The sequence below is a fragment of the Pyxicephalus adspersus genome, chromosome 1 (genome assembly GCF_032062135.1).
Source record: "Pyxicephalus adspersus chromosome 1, UCB_Pads_2.0, whole genome shotgun sequence".
Classification (NCBI taxonomy): domain Eukaryota; kingdom Metazoa; phylum Chordata; class Amphibia; order Anura; family Pyxicephalidae; genus Pyxicephalus; species Pyxicephalus adspersus.
In genome coordinates, this window is record NC_092858.1 from 5,140,068 (window position 1) to 5,160,495 (window position 20,428).

Consider the following 20,428-nt stretch of genomic DNA (forward strand, 5'->3'; position numbering starts at 1 on the left):
TCAGCAGGTGGATGGTAGGATTTATAGGTAATTACCGTGCCCCTATACACAATATGAAAGTGTTTTCTTTTCTTTTTTTTATTTTTCTTTCTTAGTTTTCTATAAAGTATGAGAAAGAGCTGTTTATCATATCGTTGCCTTCTGGATTCTTGCTTCCATTCCCGGTCTGTGTTCCCCTAGAAGTGATCCCACTTATGTTCTTCAAAAACTTCCGGCTCAAGCGCCTAAGGATTCAGTAAAGAAACATGCAAGAGAGGAATAACCTGTCTCAGCTGTCCATATTCATGTGCTGGCTTGGGAATGGGAAGAAAATGTCTTCTATTCTGTTTTGTAGGCTCCCTGCCAACATTCTGCATCCTTCTGCCCCTATAGCCATACAGTGTGTTTTGCTCGCCTATAATTCATTGTTGGAAATGACTTCACATTTCACTAACGGCCAGTAAATGTGATTGAGCTGAGCCAATGAACTGTTTAAATATTCATCAGCCTAAACTGGCTTAGAATTGGTTGTAGTCTATAGTAAATCGTCTTGTGCTGTATTGCGCCCACCTGCTGGAGGACTGTGGCATAACTCCTAAAAGGCATTGCAATCATTGGGGGCACTAGTGCTACATTTGCTGTCTGTATTGTTGGATTTTTAGTAAAACAAATCTGGTCTTCACTTTTCATTGGAAAATTCAATACCAAATTAAATGCCTGTTTTAAGACCTTGTCTTATGGTCATTAAAGCAATAAAAGGACAAACCAAAAACATTGTTTATTTTCATTCCTTTTTGAGGACAGCTGAACAAGCATTCATGTAAAGAAACATTTCGATTAGCTGAGCTGCATTGGTAAAGGAACAAAACATCCTTAGTAAAGGAACAAAGCTATGGAATATCAGATATAGGAATGGGGACGTTGGACACGAAAGGGATAGTATGAGTCCGAAATGGTCAACGTTTATGAAAAGATTCTGTAATAATGGTGTTGTATGAAGATTTCTCATTTATCAACTTTTCCTACTCAACTAATAGATGTCCATGTCTCCATTCCACTGCTTTACCTTTGGCTGTATCTTCCATATGGAGGAACAATAGACAGAAATCAGAACAATTTGCCTCAATTAGTGAGGTTGGTTTTTGGAAACCGTTTCCAGACCTTGGTTGTATTCTTGGTCTGGATTGCATGTTGCAATTACAAATATTGAAAGAATAGTATAACTCCCTCACCAACTTTAGTGACTGCATGCTAAATCAATACAGTGATGTTTTGCAGTTTATTTAATCTGGGGTATGAACTGTTTGACAAATCCAAATATTATTAGCAAATTGCCAAATATAAGGTCTTATAAAAATATAAGAAATATAAAAAATACATAAAAACATTATCTCAGAAGGATATTCCTACATATACAGACAGTTGGTGTCATCAATATTACTTAATGTGGTTCACAGATTGTCTGGTTCTTCAGGACACATTGGGATCCACTACAGGTTTAACCTGATATCTCGTCCAAGTTTCAGGCCCTCCCTCAAGTTTACGGTTGGGACATAATCCTAGGAACTACCCTCAATTGTATAAAATATCCCCAAGCCAAAATCAACTGGTAGAAATGCTGTTAGAAGCGTACCTGCCAAGCAGTGACCAGAGATATTCATGATTCACCCGATCAAAAGCTTTCACATGATCCAATGCCAGCAGATATTTCAATCAGTCCATATGGCCCAGGCAATTTCTTGGTGGTCAGCTTATCTATAGCACGGCACAAATCATTCACTGTGATTGGTCGAATTCACAGCAGAATGTGAAATATTTTCCAAACCTGGTTTGTATCTTAAACACTCCCATCTTGTCTTGTTTAAGATGTTTTTCTTCCCTAATCACCCCACTGGGGTATATACATTGCCTGCAATTAAAATTATACTTATTGTTTTTTCTTTTAATAAACAAATAAAGGCATTTGGTGTTTTTTACATGTATCTGGTGGTCAGCTTTGATGTTAAACAGCTGAATTACTTTTTTTCTATCATAATTATTCAAAATTTTCCTCACACTGCAAAGCTTGAATTATTTACCTGGAACAAAAAAAACCTTCACAGATATAGGTGAATAGTTGCTCCTTTTTACTACTTCAACACCCACTTTTTGCATCAGCACAGAGCTGGTATAAAACTATTACAACCATTCCTACACATGTATGGTAATCACTGTAGTGCATTACACTGTTCTTCTAGTAAGGTCTTCTATGAAACAAATGTTATTAATGGTGGCACCCCTGTAAATAAAGAAGGGATTCAATGCATGAGGGACATAATCTTTCCTAGAATAGTGGTGGAGAGCCATGCCTATGTATAGAAGACTGGTTGTCCACCATTCTACTGCTGCTCTATCTACACTTATACCCATGCCATGGTTCATTGTCCCAGTTTTTTATATAAATAAGAGGTTGCATTAGGACACTTAAAATGGGGCAAATTTAAATTTTTGTGATATGTGACCTAATCCTGCATGCGAGGTGGCAGAAGTATAAAGCACAACATTCACACATAAAATAAAATCGTATTAAAAAAATCAACACAGGTCACTACAGTCACAAGTGGCCCTTAGATGAAATGCTTGTCATCCAATGTATTGCTAGAAATGTCAATCTTAAATCTAATATACGTACGTTGTTTACTAACCCAGGTGGGGGTGAATGCTGCTGTTTCCTTGAGACTTGGCTCTGATGAGGACATTGGCCACTTTAGTAAGGGATGGTTCAGTGGAATGGGCAGCTCTAAAACCAGACTGGAGAGGGTCAAGGAGAGAGTTGGTGCTCAGGTAATGGGTGAGTCTTTTGTAGACAAGGAGTTCAAGAAGTTTGGAGACATATGGGAGAAGGGAGATAGAACGGTAGTTAGAGGGTGAGGAGGGGGTCCAGTGAGAATTTCTTTAGGATAGGGAGAATTATGGCATGTTTGAAAGCAGAGGGGTATTTCCAGTTAAACATCCTTTTGCTTCGAGAAATCCATAGGGGAATAGTCCAGACAGTGTCCTTGAAGCAGCTCATCATTCCCCAAAGCAATAGTGATCTTGTGTTTCATGAATGTGCTTTGAAACAGTCCATACAACACTCCACAGTGTATATTTGCTGATTGGAGCACATATTGGCTCAGTTCTTGTCCCTGAGCCCTCAACAGGGCTTGTGCAAAGGAGCACTGCCAGAACATGTGCAAGACACTTTTTTCTTCTATGATACAAAAAGGTCAATGCCTGTACCTACAGAGGTCCTTGTTTCTGTTTATAAGCCTCTTGTAAGAGACTGGGCTTTCCCATGGAGATACCCACAGAGAATGAAGTCCTGTCAATGAAAGTCCTGCAGATGCCGTGTTGTCAATGTCCTTTCCTCCATTTGAGGTATTCCCTTATTATGACTCCCCACTTCCAAGCTAGGCCTGGGCGAGTTACTGAAACACAGGGAGGATCTCGCCATGAGTACCAGTGTTTACCCTTCGATGGTGAGTTCTCTGAGGCTCCAGAGTTCAAATATTAGTGCGTCTTTGACAGTATCTCTTTCCAGGACTTCAAACTCCAAGGATTTTGATGAAATCTGGTCTGATGTTGAAGGGAATGGACACAGGAGAAGGCAGGCATGGGTTCTGACTTCCCACAGTTGACTTGTGCCCTTGAAGATTGGCACAAGTCATTGCAGGTCTGGACGAGCCCGTTAGTGGAACACTGATCTGCAAAGAATACCATTACACTATTCATGTAGGGAGAACACTTGACCTCCCATCTGGCCAGTACGGGGTGTGGTGATCCCTCTGATCTCTGGGTTTCATTTGATGCACTTGATAAGGAGCTCTATACAACAAACAAAAAGAAGAAGAGGTATGACTGTGATAGGGCTGAGTTCCTGCATACCGTGCCCACCCCCAACCCACTGCCTTTTACCCCCCCAAAACAAACAATGACACCTTAACTTGGTTAAATGGCCCAATGGGGGCGTTTATTACCAAATACTTAAATAACACTAAAACTCTTTTATAAATAACTATAAAATTAACCATAAATAACAGTATGAAATTATATATACAAACAAATAATTACCAAATTCTCAAATAACCATAAATAAATGAAATAAATTCATTAATAAAACATCTTTACCTAAAACTTTAAACATACCCCTGGTTACTGGTCCTCGAAAGTCTCACTAATCATAACTCCCACACCTAAAGGGTCTGCATGTCCGAGGTATGTATGCTCCCAGCCTAACCTCAAGCTCAGGAACGATACCAGCACCACTTGCAGCCCTACAGCAGCAATTTTAATCAACTCCCAAAATAAACCTTATCGCGGGTCTCATACCTTAGATGAGACCCGCACCCCCACTTAAAACTGTCCAATACAACACCTTCCTTCGAGGACCTCACCGCCAACTGAAGAACTCTCTACTACCATCCCCCCCCCGCCTCAAGAGGGAGGGTTGGAGGGAAACTTTCCAGTCCTTGCTCCGTAATGGTGAAAGAAGACCCTCCTCTTCCACCTCTCCCCCTTTTTCATACCTCTTATCCCTCCCCCATGTATGTCAATTCCAAGCAGGCTAATATCCACACCCCCCTCCTTTCCTTGTTAACTCCTAACCCTTCCACTGCCTGCTCCCAATCCCTCCCAGTCATGCTCAGGAACAATACCAGCAGCACTCGCAGCCCTACACTAGCAATTTTAATCAACTCCCAACATCAACCCTACTGAGGGTCTCATACCTTAGATGAGACCCTCACCTCCACTGAAAACCATCCAATACAACACCTTTCCTCGAGGACCTCACCGCTAGGTGCCACAAGAACAACATCTTGCCCTTGTGCGCCCCGGCACACCCTAACCCTACCCTCCTGCAAACCTAAACTCCACAGATCCATTCCCACATCTGACAAGTGTACACCATCAAAAGCCTAATACAAACCCAAATCCCCCTCTATTTCCCTTATAACAGACAACTACCCTCTCATTACGGCCCACAAAACTTCCCACTACTTTATTAAGCTTAATCCTAGCTTTATTCACCTGGGCAACGGACCGTGTGCCCCGCCATTGTGTCCTGGCCACCCCATCTGACCAAACCACAATAACACTCGGCAACAAGGTCAGCAATCTAAGCACACCCCACCTAATGTCCCTGGGTAATTCCCGAACAGGCTTTTGTTCCAAATCATTACCTCCTGTGAGCAACACCACTACATTTGGGCTCCTATCCCAAATCAAATAACGATGACCCTCAGCCAGCACCCTACCCCAGGGCATACCGGGCAGTCCAATCCACCGAATTACAACCTCGGCTCGCGGGAAACCCAACTGCCACCCATCTGGTCACAATGCTGCTCGTCTGGCCCCTCGACTCACACAGGAGTGCCCTAAGATCCGGACCAGACACTGGGAACCACCTAAAACAAAAAAACAACAATAAACCCAGCAAAATTAACAACTGCCCATTACTTGAAACCCCCCTTTCACATCAACTGTGGCCGCACATATAACCGAAAATGCTGTGACTCCCACCGACCAATGCGCCTAATGACCTCGTCTCCCAGGCCCCACCGTGCCGCCTCCATCACTGCCTCTATTCTGAAGGAATGGGACAAAAAAGATTTGGCTTCCACCCCCTCCTCACCAAGACATCTTCGAAAAAACGCCAAAAATTGGTATCTAAGCAATGCCAATCCATCCGCATGCACCAACAAAGGCCTATCACCCTTCACTGCCTGCCGCACTAAAAAAACCTTACTCAAATCTCTTAAACCCATTAACTTGAACCAAAGGGCCAAACCCGCCAATTTTCTCTTCATAACCGAAACCACCACCCCATTCTCAAAACAAAGACACAAAAAATAAATCAACACACCCTGAAAATCATCCTCAGACCTGGCCCCTCTGCATTCCTCACAAAAAGCCCACCATTCCTTCCATACTGCAGAATACAGCAACCAAGTAGCCGGACTCACTGAACGCAGTATCATACCCGCTACGATGCCAAGGGGATCCTCAACAGCTCTTGAGGGCATGGGGCACCCCGACACTCCACCCCTGGATCCAGCTTTAAGAACCACTGCCTACCGAGACAGAAAATCAGCTATAGAGTTGACAGTACCAGGAATATGCACAGCACACACAGCAATGTTCCAGCGAAGGCAACTAAAAACCAACTGTTTTAGTAATCTAACAACTGGAGGTGAAGAGGCAGAATAGGCGTTCACTGCCTGAACCACGCCTAGATTGTCACAACAAAACCCAATACGCTTATTTGCCAACTCGCCCCCCCCCACAACTCCAAAGCCACCACAATGGGGAACAATTCCAGAGCCTCCAGATTTGCCACCAATCCCACATCCTTCCAGGACTCGGGCCAAGGCTCCGCACTCCATTTTCCTTGCCCAAAAGCCCCATACCCAGATGCCCCCACAGCATCCGTAAATAGGTCCAGATCCACATTAGAAACTGGCCCCTACAGCCAAACTCCCACATGCAACCCAGAAAACGATGACTATCTGAGTGCACCGGTAACAACCAAAAGGCTGCCCCTATGTCCGCCTTAGCCAACAGCGCCCCCTTTCCATACCTACAGACCCATTTTAGTGCGCTGTCACATATATGTCACTGAGCAAAGCTGGGGTCAATCGTCTCATTCACTGACCACCCCGCCGGGAAAGACAAATGATGAATGAGCCGAAACTTGTTCGGCTCCTTTTTAGGGACTACTTCTAATGGAGAAATCACTAACCCCTCCATTGGCAATGGAGGGGGTGTCATCAACTTCATCAACATGCCTATGTCCTTGTGATCCTACCGGATCGAAGGACAAAAAGCCTTAAGCTTCCTAAATTACTTGTCATATCTGAGCCACGCCACGCCCCCGTACACCCTATGCACATACGTCTGTATCATCCTGCTACGCCCCCCCACTACTGCCACGTTGTCCCCCCCTCCCCTGAAACCCCTGCAGCCTCTGCTGTCGGCACCCCCCACATTTACTGGGCACCCCCACTGCCGCAGTTCCTCCACTAAACCTCGCATCCACCTGCCTGACCGACACCAGCAGGGACCCTTCAGCCCACCGTGTTGCTTCCCCTGTAATCCGGCTGGCACCTGGCCACATCTTCAAAACTCTGGCCAGCACTACCCCTACACTTTTGGGAACCCCTGCGTCTTCCATCTGCGTCATCACGCAGGCTCCGCTCTCTTCAACTGATGTCCTGGCTGCTCTCCCTCCCTCCTGCATCTGGCCCGACAGCCCCGCTTCCTCTTCACTTGCGCCTGGACCAGCCTCCTGCACAGCCATCTTGGTAGTTTGCAGAAGCTCCACCACCCGCACGACAGAGCCCCCCCTGTACCCTGGCAACCTCCGACTGCCCTGCATCGGCTTCCCCCTCCAGGGAGCCCCGCGGCTTCCCCCTACTGGAGCCAGATCCCCGTGACTCTGCTCCCCTGCAAGACCTAGGTAAGGGACCCTGGGGGCTTGGGTGCACCCCCCAAAAACGTGCTAGCGCACGCCACCTTCCTCTTCAGCAAGCCTCCTAGAGGCTTGCACCTCCATTCTCACAGGGTGAGAAGAGGGAGACATATTTCCTGTGCCTCCCCCCCCCCACCCTAGGGCTACGCCTGGGTAGAGGATTCTTCCCAGCCATCCCAGCACCAGCCGAAGTGTTCCTCTGGGCTGAAGACCCCGGAGGGTCCTTAATTGGGCTCCTGGTACGGCATCTAGCCCTAGGAGGTTCAGGGCTCAGGCGCACAGGAGGCCTAGACCTCTGACCAGTCACTTGTGACGTAGACAACTCTGAGTTCCGTCATCAAGTCTTCATTTTCCAGAATGGTACAATTCTTTTTCCATGAACCCAGGCCGAAGTCTTTACCTAGGTCCCTCTGATAGACAATAGTCCTGTGGACTTGGGGCGGCTGCCATGCCTTACTTCACAGGATGTGAAGATTAAGTCATTCCAGGAAATCACAGATCCATCAGGGATCTGGGAGCTATTCCTTATGGAGCCCACAACATCATTTAAGGAAGCCCCTGCCACCATCTCCTTGAGCAGGGGGGAAGTGATGTCCAGTTTTGCCATGATGCTGGAGCTAGGCCTATCCTCTTAGCTTTCACTGGCATATGTCAGAAGCTTTGTGCATAGTTATTGTGTGGGTGTTACTTTGGGCACTTTAGCTATCTGTCGTAGCATGCAGCTCCATTGAAAAATGGACATGTGGTGAACCACTGTGATCACCAATTTAAAATAAAAAAAGGGTAAAAGTAAAGCAAATCTAATTGAAATACTCGGAGCTTCCATGATCTTTATGTAGCTTCAGGGGGAAGTATGGTGGAGAGTATTATAGATTGGTTTGTGTGGGGCTGCTGACATGATATGATGTCTGTTGGCACCATCAGCAAGTTTCACTTCGTTGGAGTTACAGGCCATCATGAAATTTTTGCTTCTCCAGGGAAAGTTAGCAAAAGACATTCACATTGAGATCTCACAAATGCTGGGGGAGAGAAGAGAGAAGTGTCCTTCCTTTCCCTGGAGAAACAAAAATTTAATGACGGCCCATAACTCCAACGACATGAAACTTGCTCGTGCCATCACAGCTTCTCACTAAAAAGAAAAACAGTTTTAAGAATCGCAAAGACCTGATATTTGCACAGTTACATACTATGATATTAGGCTGTCATGTCCCCCCACACTCATTTTTCTATTTCATCTGGAAGGGGGCAAAGCCAGGAACTTCCCACAACCTACTCGTAGACTGAGTTGATGTCCTCAATGTTACGCAATTTGTTTCATGAATTAAGTTTGCTTCTTCAGGGCCCATTGGGACCAACAGGTTCAACCCAATATCTCATCCAGGTTTTTGACCCTCCCGCAAACTTGGCGTTGGGGTCAACCAAAGTGGGTCTGTGTACCGGGAACAGCACGCCGACAAAATTTCAAACAAATATGCAGTCAATTCCAAATCAAATGTATTCTACCAAGAACTCATCTGTTCCACTTGCATTATGTGTCCCATATGGGTACAAGCTAAAATCATCTATTCATTGTCCAAATGTTGCATGTGTGAATAACCCCTTACTGCTCTCAATTATATAAAATATCCCCAGACCAAAATCAATTGGCAGAAACACTCCCAGTTAGAGCCGTATCTGCCAAGCAGTGACCTGAAATATTCATGATTCACTCGATCAAAAGCTTTCACATGATCCAATGCCAGCAGACTTTTAGATCAGTCCATCTGGCCCAGGCGATTTCTTGGTGGTCAGCCTATCTATAGAATGGCACAGATCGTTCACTGTGATTGGTCAAATCCACAGCAGAATGTGAAACATTTCCCAAACTTGGTGTGGATCTTAAATACACCATCTTGTCTTGATCAAAAGGTTTTCTTCCCAGGATATCTGCATAATTACTTCTGATGACATCCAGGATCCCTGCCCTGGACATAACCAGATAACCTGTATTGTCAACTAGATCCACCAAAGACTTAACTGCTAACCCCTGTTCTGGGGAAAATTCTGGAAAGGGTCAGGCAAGGTGTTTCCCATAATCCTTTTCTAATACAAAGGAGGCCTGCCGGTCATATTGGTTTTCTTTTAAATGGAGTTTTACCTCAGTGATCTCCTCTGGGTTACCTTTCCTTGAGACAAGTTGGTCAAATCTTTTGCACAATCACTTATACTTTACATATTTATCAAATTGTTTCTTTTTACAAAGGGATCTGAAAAAGCCACCAATCCCATACCAGCTTGTTTCTGATCCTTTCCAAAGACATCTGCTCGGAAGTAAAAAAGAAAGGGCTTAGCCTTGTTAAAGAGGCATTTCCTGTCCCATTTGGTTGGAGGTCCATTGACAGAACTGCAACTCCACTGTAAGGCTCAGCTGTAGGGGACCAGAAAGAAGGTCTGAACCTTCACTCCCTCTTTTCTATATAGGTACTGGCCAGGGAACTGAGCCAGGTCTCCTGCAAAATGAAAATGTCAGCATCATACTTTCTGAGCACACATAGGGCCATGCCAGAAGCGCTTACAGATTGGATGCCAGCAACATTAATCGCCTTGGCAGTATTGCTGAGTGTGGCTCAGGGTATAAAAAAAAAAATCCTACCTGCTCCCCTTGATCCAGCGGCATCGGCGGCGATTCCAGGCCGGCTTCTGCATCACATCCCTGGGGTTGATCGATGTGATGCGTGAAGCGTCGGTACATCGGGGAGGCGCGGCTTGGCGAGAAATTTAAAAGCAGATTACATTATAATCCCCCCCCCGCAAACTAGTCAAGTTAAAATAGTAAAAATGAAAATGCATATGTATATATTTACATTTAAATGTATTTTCACATACACACACACACACAAGTGAAATCACTAAATGTTCCGTGATACATATATTATAACATCTTTGACAACAATCTTTTGGTAAAATATTTGATTTGTCGAAAGGCAAACTAGAATGAAATTTGAATCAGATCCAAAATGCTTTTTTTTGGACATTCATAGTATTGTGAGATGAGATATTATAAATTGCTAATTATTATTTATACAGCTTGATATGAATTAGTTTGTAGTGTTGCAACAAAAAGTATCAAAACAACAACTGCAACAAATCAAAGTATAAATGAAGCAATTTTGGGAACAAGTATAATGTAACATAAAAAAGTAGCATTTACCCAAAACAAAGATCAAGCACTAAAGATTCACACTGACCTATAATGGACTGTAGATGCACATAGGGAGCGGGTGAGTACTAATTGATTGCAATGACATCACTGATCACCATTGATCAAGCTGAACAGATCATCCTGAATTGCGCACCTGAAATTATTAGCCCTAATTGGCGAATTTGCAACCCTATTGCTCACATTTGCAGGAAGCCGGCAGACGAGTGCACTAGTACTCAGCCCTGACTGGTGGTAATAAGCCTTGGCGAGCGGTGTGTGTTTTTGTGCGGCCAGCGTACGTCCATTCTTTTGATAAATCAGGGCCATTGACTCTGCTCCCTCTAAAAAGAAATGTGAGTGTCTGGAATTTTTTGCAGTCTTGTCCATTAAAAAAAAAAAATTTAGACTGGCAACCTTGACTTGGTGGTCCCAGAACAATGACACTCTAAGTCAATTCAGGTGGCTGAAAAGTAAATGTGGTCATTATGTAATGTGCCCCTAAATTCCATTGAAGCAGCAGTAATGAGGTCTTTGGCTGTCACTGCTGGCAAACAATGTAACCTTAGTCCAGCACTTTCACGCCATAGTTGATCATCATAGGCAGCATTCATATAGGTAAATAAGAGGTGTAACAGGAGTATCGGTTGGCCAGTTTGAGTTGAGTAAGCCTCCAGGGACACTGAGCCAGCCAAGTAAACCATTAATGCTGATGCAGGGGAACTAAGCAAACTTTTTTTGCCCACATTCACCTTTGAGGTCTTTATATTTACTTACTACCTACCTATGATAGCACTGAACAGGGACTACACATGACTAATACCCGGAGTGCTGCCCATTCCAGCATTTGTAGCCCTGCAGGATTCCCATCACACAATCCCCGGGGCTTCATATATGTTTATACCACATTTACACCCATGGTATATGAGAGATATATGTATGTGGGGGATCTTGGTCACATACGGCTACACTACTTTGATACATTTGGACTGGATCACCATTGCAGGTTGCTGGGAAAACGTTTGATCAGATCACCATTGATGTTCATTTGTGAAACTTCACCTGAAGAGTTAAACTCATTTTCTATCTACTACAAGGTGAATGAGAGCAATTTGCAGTATGAGTGATTGTTCTTATTGACCTTCCCAGTATTGGAGTCATACAGCGGGCCCAGTGTTCTGATGGCTGCCATTGTTATGTGTTATAGTCTTTTTAGCACCATAAATCAAAAGGAAATTTGTATCTATGTAATGACTTGTACCTCTAAAGCTCCAGGATGACCCATCACTGGGATGCTGGAAGCTGCCATTGCTGGCCTGGTTGTTCTGATCCTCTGTCTGAATCACTGACCCACAAAGAGGATGCAGTTCAGGTGTTCATAGTTATCTGCACGCTTGGTTCAGGTGTGTTTTTAGAATGAATTCAGCAATGGCAGCTTCCATAATGTCCCAGTGACAGGTCCTCTTTAGAAATCATTCTGTCTCTCCTATCATTACCATTTATAGTGAAAGATTCTGGAACCCCTCATCCAGTCCAGTGATTGCTGTGTGTGGGGGTTACACCCGTCCTACTGATTGGTTACAGTCCGAGCAGCCAGTCATATATAAGAGGAAGAGGTAAGGGCCGCTTTTATGTGTCTCAGCAGGGGAAGGATGGCAAGCCTGGATAGAGAGGGAGGACCGGAAGGATATGTGAGTGCTAATGGAATGGATGGACCAATGGGTATTATGAGTTCAATGTAAACTGCTTCTGATTTGTGACTTTTTTGTTGTGAATGCACAATTTTTTGTGGACCACAGGAAAAATGCAGCGTTTGCTTCTCTACTAATAAATCTCTATTATGCTGGGGGTAGCCACTGCCTTATCTTTTGGTGATAATGCTGGTGGTGGCCCTTGGCTCCCTCATTGGGGGTATGCTGGGGCTCCACATTATCTTGTATTCTTTCCACACTGTATAGGATATCATTATTGTGTTTCTCTCATACAGAATGTCATTGTAAGCCATCTCAACCTGAAACCTGGAAATTGTATTGAATTAACAGGCTTCGTTCCAGAGGTCTGTACAGAGTAAGTTAAGATGTGGTCCTAACCTGAAATATGTATAATAATGTCTGATCTGATTATAATACATTTTTACATGTGAGCTCTGTGCATAATACAGTAATCCTATATATGAAAGTGTGCTCTGTGTAAATCATTACTGGCTTCCACAATTCTTGAGTAAATGGTTCCAAATATTTTTGCCCAGAGACTTTAAAGCTTTAAAAAAAAAATTACCAAAGTAAAATGTGTTCTGATGACTTGCCCATCAGCTAAATTTTATGAGGCATGCAAACATTCTAATATTCTGTACAAGCAATAAATTGGCTTTAAAACCAACCCCCACTGATCTGTGTAGCTGCAGGCACTGAGGAGCAATTCTCAAAACTTCCAGCAGGTGCAATGGACCTCCAGTAGACCAGCTCCTCATGCTACCCCGCATACGGGGACTCATGAACCCGGCTCCCCCTCTAATGTGAGTTCACAAGGCACATGGGTATAACAGGGCTGGGGCCACAAGCCAAGGACTTTGGGTTAGGCTCTTCTCTTGTGAAATTTGAGGACTAGTTGCGTCATAGTGCTGGCGGCTACTGGGGTCAATAGTTGTTTCAAAGCCCCAACCAAACATATAAATGCTTGAATTTCCACTTTATATACCTATAAATGCATTTTTATAGTTTTGAATTCTCATAATACTTGCCAATATCCTTCATGTAAAATTTTATTAAAGGGGCAGAGTTACCTCTGAACCCCAACAGAGAATACCAATACTAAAGAACTCCAGAGTTTTCTCTGGCAGGGGTAGGTGAGTAGAATCATTGCTGTTTGTTCTAGTTTTGCAGTGAACCTGGGACTAGATGCTGAAAACTTGCTGCTGCACTTTAATCCTCGATTCCATCTATATGGATGCACCCGCAAGATAATGTGCTGCTCGGTGATTAACTTCGTCTGGGGAGAGCCGATGATTGTGGATGCCTTCCCCTTCATTAAAGGGGGAGATAACACGGTATGCCTATGGCCCATGCAGGGTTTGTATTTACTGATAGTACAGTGGTATTTCTGTTCGTAAAGTACAAATATACATTTCTGAAAGATAATGGCTTTGGATGAGGGTGTAACTATGAACTATGCTATGGCGGTCACATCTTCATCTGATCTTAGTGGGCAGATAGCATGGAGAGTATTTACCACGTTATCATTGTATACTGTGTAGGGATGAGGATTACATTCTATGTGAACTTTTGCCAGTTGCCACTTTTGCAAATGGAAGTTAAGATTAAAATCTTGTGCTTGCCAATGTGAAAGTTTGGTGGGTAAGATGTTGAATTTTGGCTGGTGCTTGAAGTCTATGATAACTTATGAATAACCATCAGCAATGTAACCAATGGGATAGGTGGCTAAGGGGTCAAATAGGTCTTACTTGGTGGAGCATGTGGGAATAGGAACAGTGGAAATGTTCTTGTCAATACATAGATTTGAGAGGGTAAAAACTCAAAAAAACATGGTTGTGCGAAAATTATTCAAAATAATTGTAATGTATGTTTAATATTGATGAGAAGGCTATGAATAGGAATTGGCTGAAGGCTTGGGAGAGAATGATGTGTAGGCTGGAAGAGTGGTGTAGGAACGAGGTTACAAAAGTCTCAATCATGACTTGTCCCCTTACTTCAGAAGGTCTGATGGTGCCATTTTGTCCATCTGGTCACTCCCTGTTGTACAGGCCAGAAGAAGACTTTACTGCAGGTTCTTTCTTCCTGGCTCACCTGTCAAAAGACCAGCAAATGAACATAGTTGTAGATCTCGTTTTCCATTATCATTGATGCTACTAGTGTTCTTTTCTCTAAGCTTTCACTGGCATATCTCTTTGTGTGGGTGGGCACTCTAGGTATCTGTCGTAGCATGCAGGTCCATTGAAAAATGGACATGGGTTGAACCATTGTGACCACCAATTAAAAAAAAAAATGAAAAAAATGGGTAAAAGTAAGCAAATCTAACTGAAATAATCGAAGAGCTCCCATGATCTTTATGTAGCTTCGGGGGGAGGTATGATGGAGGGTATTATAGATTGCCCTGTGTGGGGCTGCTGACATCTCAGGATGTCTGTTGGCACCATCGGCAGCCTTGGGGCTTCTAGCTGCCTGTAAAATAGGAGGACTTGCAGATAATTATCATGCCTGGATTCACAATGTGAATTTTTTTTTTCTTAGATTTCCATAAAGTATGAGAGAGAGGCGTTTATCATAATGCTGCCTACTGGAATCTTGATCACATTTGGGGTCCGTGTTCCCGTAGAAGTGATCCCACTTATGTATTTCAAAAACTTCCGGCTCAAGCGCCTTAGGATTGGGTAAAAAAACACGAAAGAGAGGAAGAACCTGTCTCCACTGTCCATATTCATGTACTGGCTTGGGAATGGGAAGAAATTGTCTTTTATTCCATTTTGTAGGCTCCCTGCCAACACTCCTTCTGCTTTGCTTTGTTGGAAATAACTTTATACAGAAAAGCCATTAAGTGCTATTGTGCTAAGCAATATTTTTTTAAATATTCAGCACCCTAAACTGGTTTACAATTGGTTGTATTTTATAGTAAATAGTTGTCTGCTGGAGGACTGTGGCATAAATCCTAAAAGGCATAGCAATCATTGGGGTGTTAGTGTGACATTTCCTGTGTACATTGTTGGATTTTCAGTAAAACAAGTCTGATCTTTTGTCTGTGTTTGCTGGAAAAATCAATATCAAATGAAATGCCTGTTTATGACCTCGTTCTATGGTCATTACAACAATAAAAGAACAAATAAAAAGCGTTGTGTATTTTCATTCTTTTTTTGAGGACAGCAGAGCAAGCATTTATGTGAAAAAATAGATTAGCCAAGCTGAGTAGGTGAAGGAACAAAGCTAAAGGATATAAGAATGGGACATTGGGCACAAAGTTGGGTAATATGAGACAAAAACTGTCAACTTTTAAGAAAAGACTCAGTATTTATGGGGAACTACTAGGTGGGCCCAACACAGACATGCTTTACCTAATGTCATATGCATGAGCCTGTCCTATGCATGAATCTGCACACAGGGCCCTACTATTGCTAGCCCAGGCCCCTACTTCCTACACTCCTACAGACATGTAAAGGTCCCAAAACTGGCACAATATGTCCTGCCACTAATAGGCCCATTGGATACTGGAACAATCATGGGCAACTGCAGGGACTGCACACTCAGGGCATGAATGAATGCCGCAATGCCCACCTAACAGCAGCTTTTTAGCTGGCCCCTGGATCTGTGTGCAACATGGAGGAGCCCTTGTAGGGGAAGCAGGGAGAAGGGCTGCAGAGATTCAGGTTTCATTGTCATCAAGACCATCTGTGTCTTCCTGTCCTGGTATCAAACATAGAATTTTCCATTAAATTAGTCTTCATTCTTCTCTGGATTGCAAACCTGGGCAAAAATGAACATGTGGCCCTTTAAGCCTAAATCATATACTGACAATAACATGCTTCTTACCCCTGCCCCCCTCTGCAGGCAGTTTCAGAGGCCATGCCACTCATGGGTAGTGAATAGCTTGCTGCTCGCCAGGATCCCAATATATGGTAAAGCCGGCCATGTAGAGAGTGCAGTCCATGTGGAGGGAAGTAAATACTGGGAGGGTACCCAAAGAGCCTGGGGTCCAATTGCCAGTCAGGCACCTGTGGTGTCAATTCTTGCGCCCTGCACTCTCCCTACTCTCTAGTGCATTTTGCAAAATTATTCTTCATTTAAACTGTTCTACCACTGGCCATTTATACACTGCTGTATCCTCAAAAATTTCAGGGATCTAAAAAAAAGTTTGGTCTTTCAAGCTTTGTTAACACAAATCAATCCAAGATTACAATTTTGTACAATGTTATATTTTATTACAAGCATGTATAAAAGCACATATTAAACATAGTGTAATGTATCACAGACAAATCACACTGGCCCGATTTCTTCAATTATGTAATTTTCTGGGTTGGGCTTACCAGGCATTTCATAAATGGTCAACTGAGAACATTTTAGAGACTGTACTATTTAAAAGCAATGTAAAAACAAATGTATTTATAAACTTTGAAGATGTAGGTACAATTACCACTTGATGATGATCAGGTGCAATAGTAAAAACTGTGCATAATCATTTGCACTATTTAATTCTTGTAGTAAAGCCTCAGTCTGTGCCCTTTGTAATCTAGTAAATTTAGGCCCAGCCTTGCTTTTTAAAATTGTCTGTCTCATCTGAAATCTCTCAACTCCTGTACTAAATTATCTGTTTGTACTCCTGTGTCCTGCTGTTGGCCAATTTTACACTGCTGTATTTGTGGTCTCCTAATTCTTCTAAACATAAGAATCCTCTGGATCCTGGTCCTAATTCTTAATGCAGACTTTACAGTGCAGGTGTGACATTGAACCATTTTGCTTGAGATCACAAGGAATAAAGAGCAGCCCAAATTTTTGGGACTTTTGTGAACTACTATTACCAGGCAAGGGGGGCTGGATAGTATATGTATACCCTGTATTGTATTGCAAATGTAGTAAATTTGTTAAAAGCTTGATAGGAACTGGTTAGTGGCAGGACAGTTTTGCATCAATGAGAAAAAAAGACAGCTAATATGAACTATTAGTAAATTTCCATCTGCTGGTCAGTGCAGTCTATTACAGTTTGATGAGAAAAAGCATGTATCAAAAAAGCTTCCCAAAAAAAATGAAAAATATAAAAATATCAGTTTGGGTTGCTGCTGTGTATAATCCAAGTAATTATAAAATAAAAAATCAATTCCATATCCAATATGCTAGTGGATGCTGTTATTGGGACTGTCTGTAGGATAGTTTTGTTCTTTACACTATGCATAGCTTTAAGGCATCCCAAGCATGTTTTTTTTTTTTTAAAGATTTGTTTACTTTATGTAAAAGAATCTCTGTCTGCTGTACATATTTTTAGTTCTGAATTGTTTTCGTCTGGGCTTCTTTTTCAGCTTTCAGCATTTAGTCACATGAGCTGCAAAGGAAGTCGTGTGCGAAAAAGACTTTCCTGTCCCAGGCCACCAGCCTATTGGTCCAGGGAGCACAAAATTGCCCTAATCCCACCTTATTTTTATATTGGTCTTTTTACTTGGTGCCCAATATCAACATTTGTTAGCTATACTGTACTTACAAATACTTTTGGTTGAGTTTCCATATATAGCCTAGTAGGACCTTTTTTCAGTGTTTTATGTATTTTGGTAAATACTTTTTAATAAGTTTTCTCAAATGGTCATCTCGAATTCCATAAATGAGAGGACTGAGGAACCTTGGCATGCAAGTGAACACCAAAAAGTTGAACCCAGGCAAAAAATTAACCTTGACAGGAAAAACATCGGTATGTATAGACAATAAGGAAGCCATGCATAGGAGCAGCTGGAAGCCGTGAAGCAAGATCGTTTTCTTGGCTTTAGAGGCAGAAGAAGACTGGGAGCCAACTCGTTGGGCAACCATCATGATCTTGATGTATGTGAATAAGATGACAATGGCCACTGGAACGAAACACAATATTAACATCATGGACCTTAAAGCATTTTGATATGGGAGAGCCAACAGATTTTCCTGCCGACATATGATGTAGAGGTTGAATATATTTGTAAACGATGAAGCCATGAGGGCCAATTCACCAGCATATGGGATTACCAATGCTGTACATATAAGGGTGAATACTGCATTGGCTCTTTGTGGGGTGCACAGGTCAGGGTGTCTTAAAGGGTGACAAATGGCTACATATTTCTCTAGAGCCATGGCCGCCAGGCTGAATGGGGTCACTCGAAATGCCGTTGATGAAGCTGTGAACAAAATGTAGCAAACGGGCATGGGGACGTAGAGTGTGTATATAGCACCTAGCATTAAGGTGAATCCAAGGAGAAGGTACAACATGTCATTTACAAGCATGTAGACAAAGAGGACATAGCGAGCGGTCTCCCGGAGTTGTGGGCTGGTGAAGAACACCAAGAGCAGTACCACCATGAAGTATGTGAAGAAAAGGAGACAAATGGTGATCAATATGATTAAAATGCAGTGAATGTAAGTGTCAACTTTGTTGTTGTTGATGGATGACTGAGTCTCGTTGTTTTGAGGGAGTGTTGAGTTGGCCATATTAGTACCAGGTAAGTCCTTTTTTTTATAGGAACCCCACAAGCTCTACAAAAAAATAAATAAGATATTTAACATTGGCTGTAAATTTGTGGTGCATTACAGTTGGATGAACATTTGGATGTGTTGGCTGTCCATTGTAGGTCTATTGCTCAGGTTCATGCCTAGTAGATTGTCTACAGCATGTACAATACTTCCAAACACCTTTTCCAGGACACCAAATATGGGTTATTTTACTAAACACTTAGGCTTGGAAAAACTCACCAAGGAAGGAAGCCATCTTGGCCAACAGGGTAGTGGGGGTGGGAGATGGGGGAGCACACCAACTCTTAAAGCTATTAAGTGTTGACATTTCTTTATGCATGCAATGTGGGATTAATGTACAGGTAAGACAGAGATGGCCACGGTGACAAGACTTTTCAAAGGGGCACCATGACCAAGTTATACTCACTTGGCCTCCACTATTTCAGTTCTCTTTTCTTAGTCACAACAGTGTCAAAGAACTTGCATTAGCACTGCACTTTTAAAAATGTAACTGTACTTGGGCTTTGGCTGTGTACACACGTCTGATGATTCTCATCCATTTACCACTTCAGGGCTAGTATCGGACAGGAATCAGATCTGCCATGTGTACAGCACTCGTCCAGCATAATTCCTGGATCCGTCCTGGCAGATCCATGAACGACAAACAACTGCAATACAAGTGAAGGGGAGAGAATGGAGCAGGTAGCTGCTCACTTGTCCTCTTTCCTCTTTTCTCCATGTACAGTGCTTGTTCATGCATCTTTCAGTATTTTGTCATTGGAAAGGACTGTGAAAGATCCTTTCCAACGGCAAAAGGCTAACGTGTACACAGCCTTCAGGACCTGAACACCTTCACGGGAGAGCAGGTCCCAAGATCTTACATATTTTGAAGTGCCTGCTGCAAGGAAGGTGGGAGCTACAAAGGAGCCCAGGCAAGGTAAGTAGAAGGGGTTGGAATGCTTCTTTACATAGACTCTGTGTCCTACATGGGCAAGAGGACAATGGGCCTGACTTATTAAAGCTCTCCAAGCAAACCTGACATGGATCTGGCCCAGGATTAAAAACAACTAAAAACAAATCCATTCAAGACTTGCTGGATGACCCATGATAGTCTATCTTCTCTAATATTGGAAAAATTTAATAAAGCAGGTCCAATGATTCTTTAGAACATATCTAAAACCAAAATCAAAAATGTAATATATGACAGCTTACCTGTCTTTAGATGTGGTGGGTGTTCAACTTTAAAATCTTTGAAGGCTACAACAAAATCAAATGTTATATGATCAATAAACAATGGCAAGAAACCCAATTCAAAATGATTAAAAGGCGTTATATGCCTCTCTTTACTCAAACTATTCCCAGTGAGACTGATTCAAAATGTATCTGAAAGTTCCAAATATAAAATCTGTAGTCAAATCCTATTCAACCAACTGTGGTTGTCCAATCAATTCTTTTTGACAAAATATTCACATAATAAGACATTCCAAATCATCCTTTATTCTTACTGTTGTCATGATTGTCGCCTAAAGGTAAAATGGAATGGTATTTGTCTACTAAGATTGTTTAACAACCACCCACAGTCCTGGATTTCAGGAC

The 20,428-nt window shown here is 42.7% G+C and overlaps 2 protein-coding genes across 2 annotated transcripts in view; both read left to right on the top strand.

The window, feature by feature from the left end:
• Positions 1-751, top strand: part of LOC140341717 (galectin-1-like) — a 5,696-nt gene extending 4,945 nt beyond the window's left edge. The window contains exon 4 of the mRNA XM_072427621.1: positions 96-751. Coding sequence (XP_072283722.1) covers positions 96-239 — 144 coding nt within the window. The 3' untranslated portion in view covers positions 240-751. The remainder of the gene's footprint in view (positions 1-95) is intronic.
• An 11,547-nt stretch (positions 752-12,298) lies between these two features.
• Positions 12,299-15,478, top strand: LOC140321841 (galectin-1-like). The gene is made up of 4 exons (XM_072398620.1): positions 12,299-12,337; positions 12,634-12,713; positions 13,521-13,692; positions 14,894-15,478. Exons 1-4 carry the CDS (start codon positions 12,299-12,301, stop codon positions 15,035-15,037), a joined length of 435 nt encoding a protein of 144 aa, XP_072254721.1. The 3' UTR covers positions 15,038-15,478.
• The last annotated feature ends 4,950 nt before the right edge of the window (positions 15,479-20,428 follow it).

Excerpts from the sequence above, each read along its gene's own strand:
- LOC140321841 (XM_072398620.1), top strand. The coding sequence starts at position 12,299 with ATGGCAAGCCTGGATAGAGAGGGAGGACCGGAAGGATAT. Across the intron at positions 12,338-12,633 it reads AGGGAGGACCGGAAGGATAT|AATGTCATTGTAAGCCATCT; the intron begins GTGAGTGCTAAT and ends TCTCTCATACAG. Across the intron at positions 13,693-14,893 it reads TTAAAGGGGGAGATAACACG|ATTTCCATAAAGTATGAGAG; the intron begins GTATGCCTATGG and ends TTTTTTTCTTAG.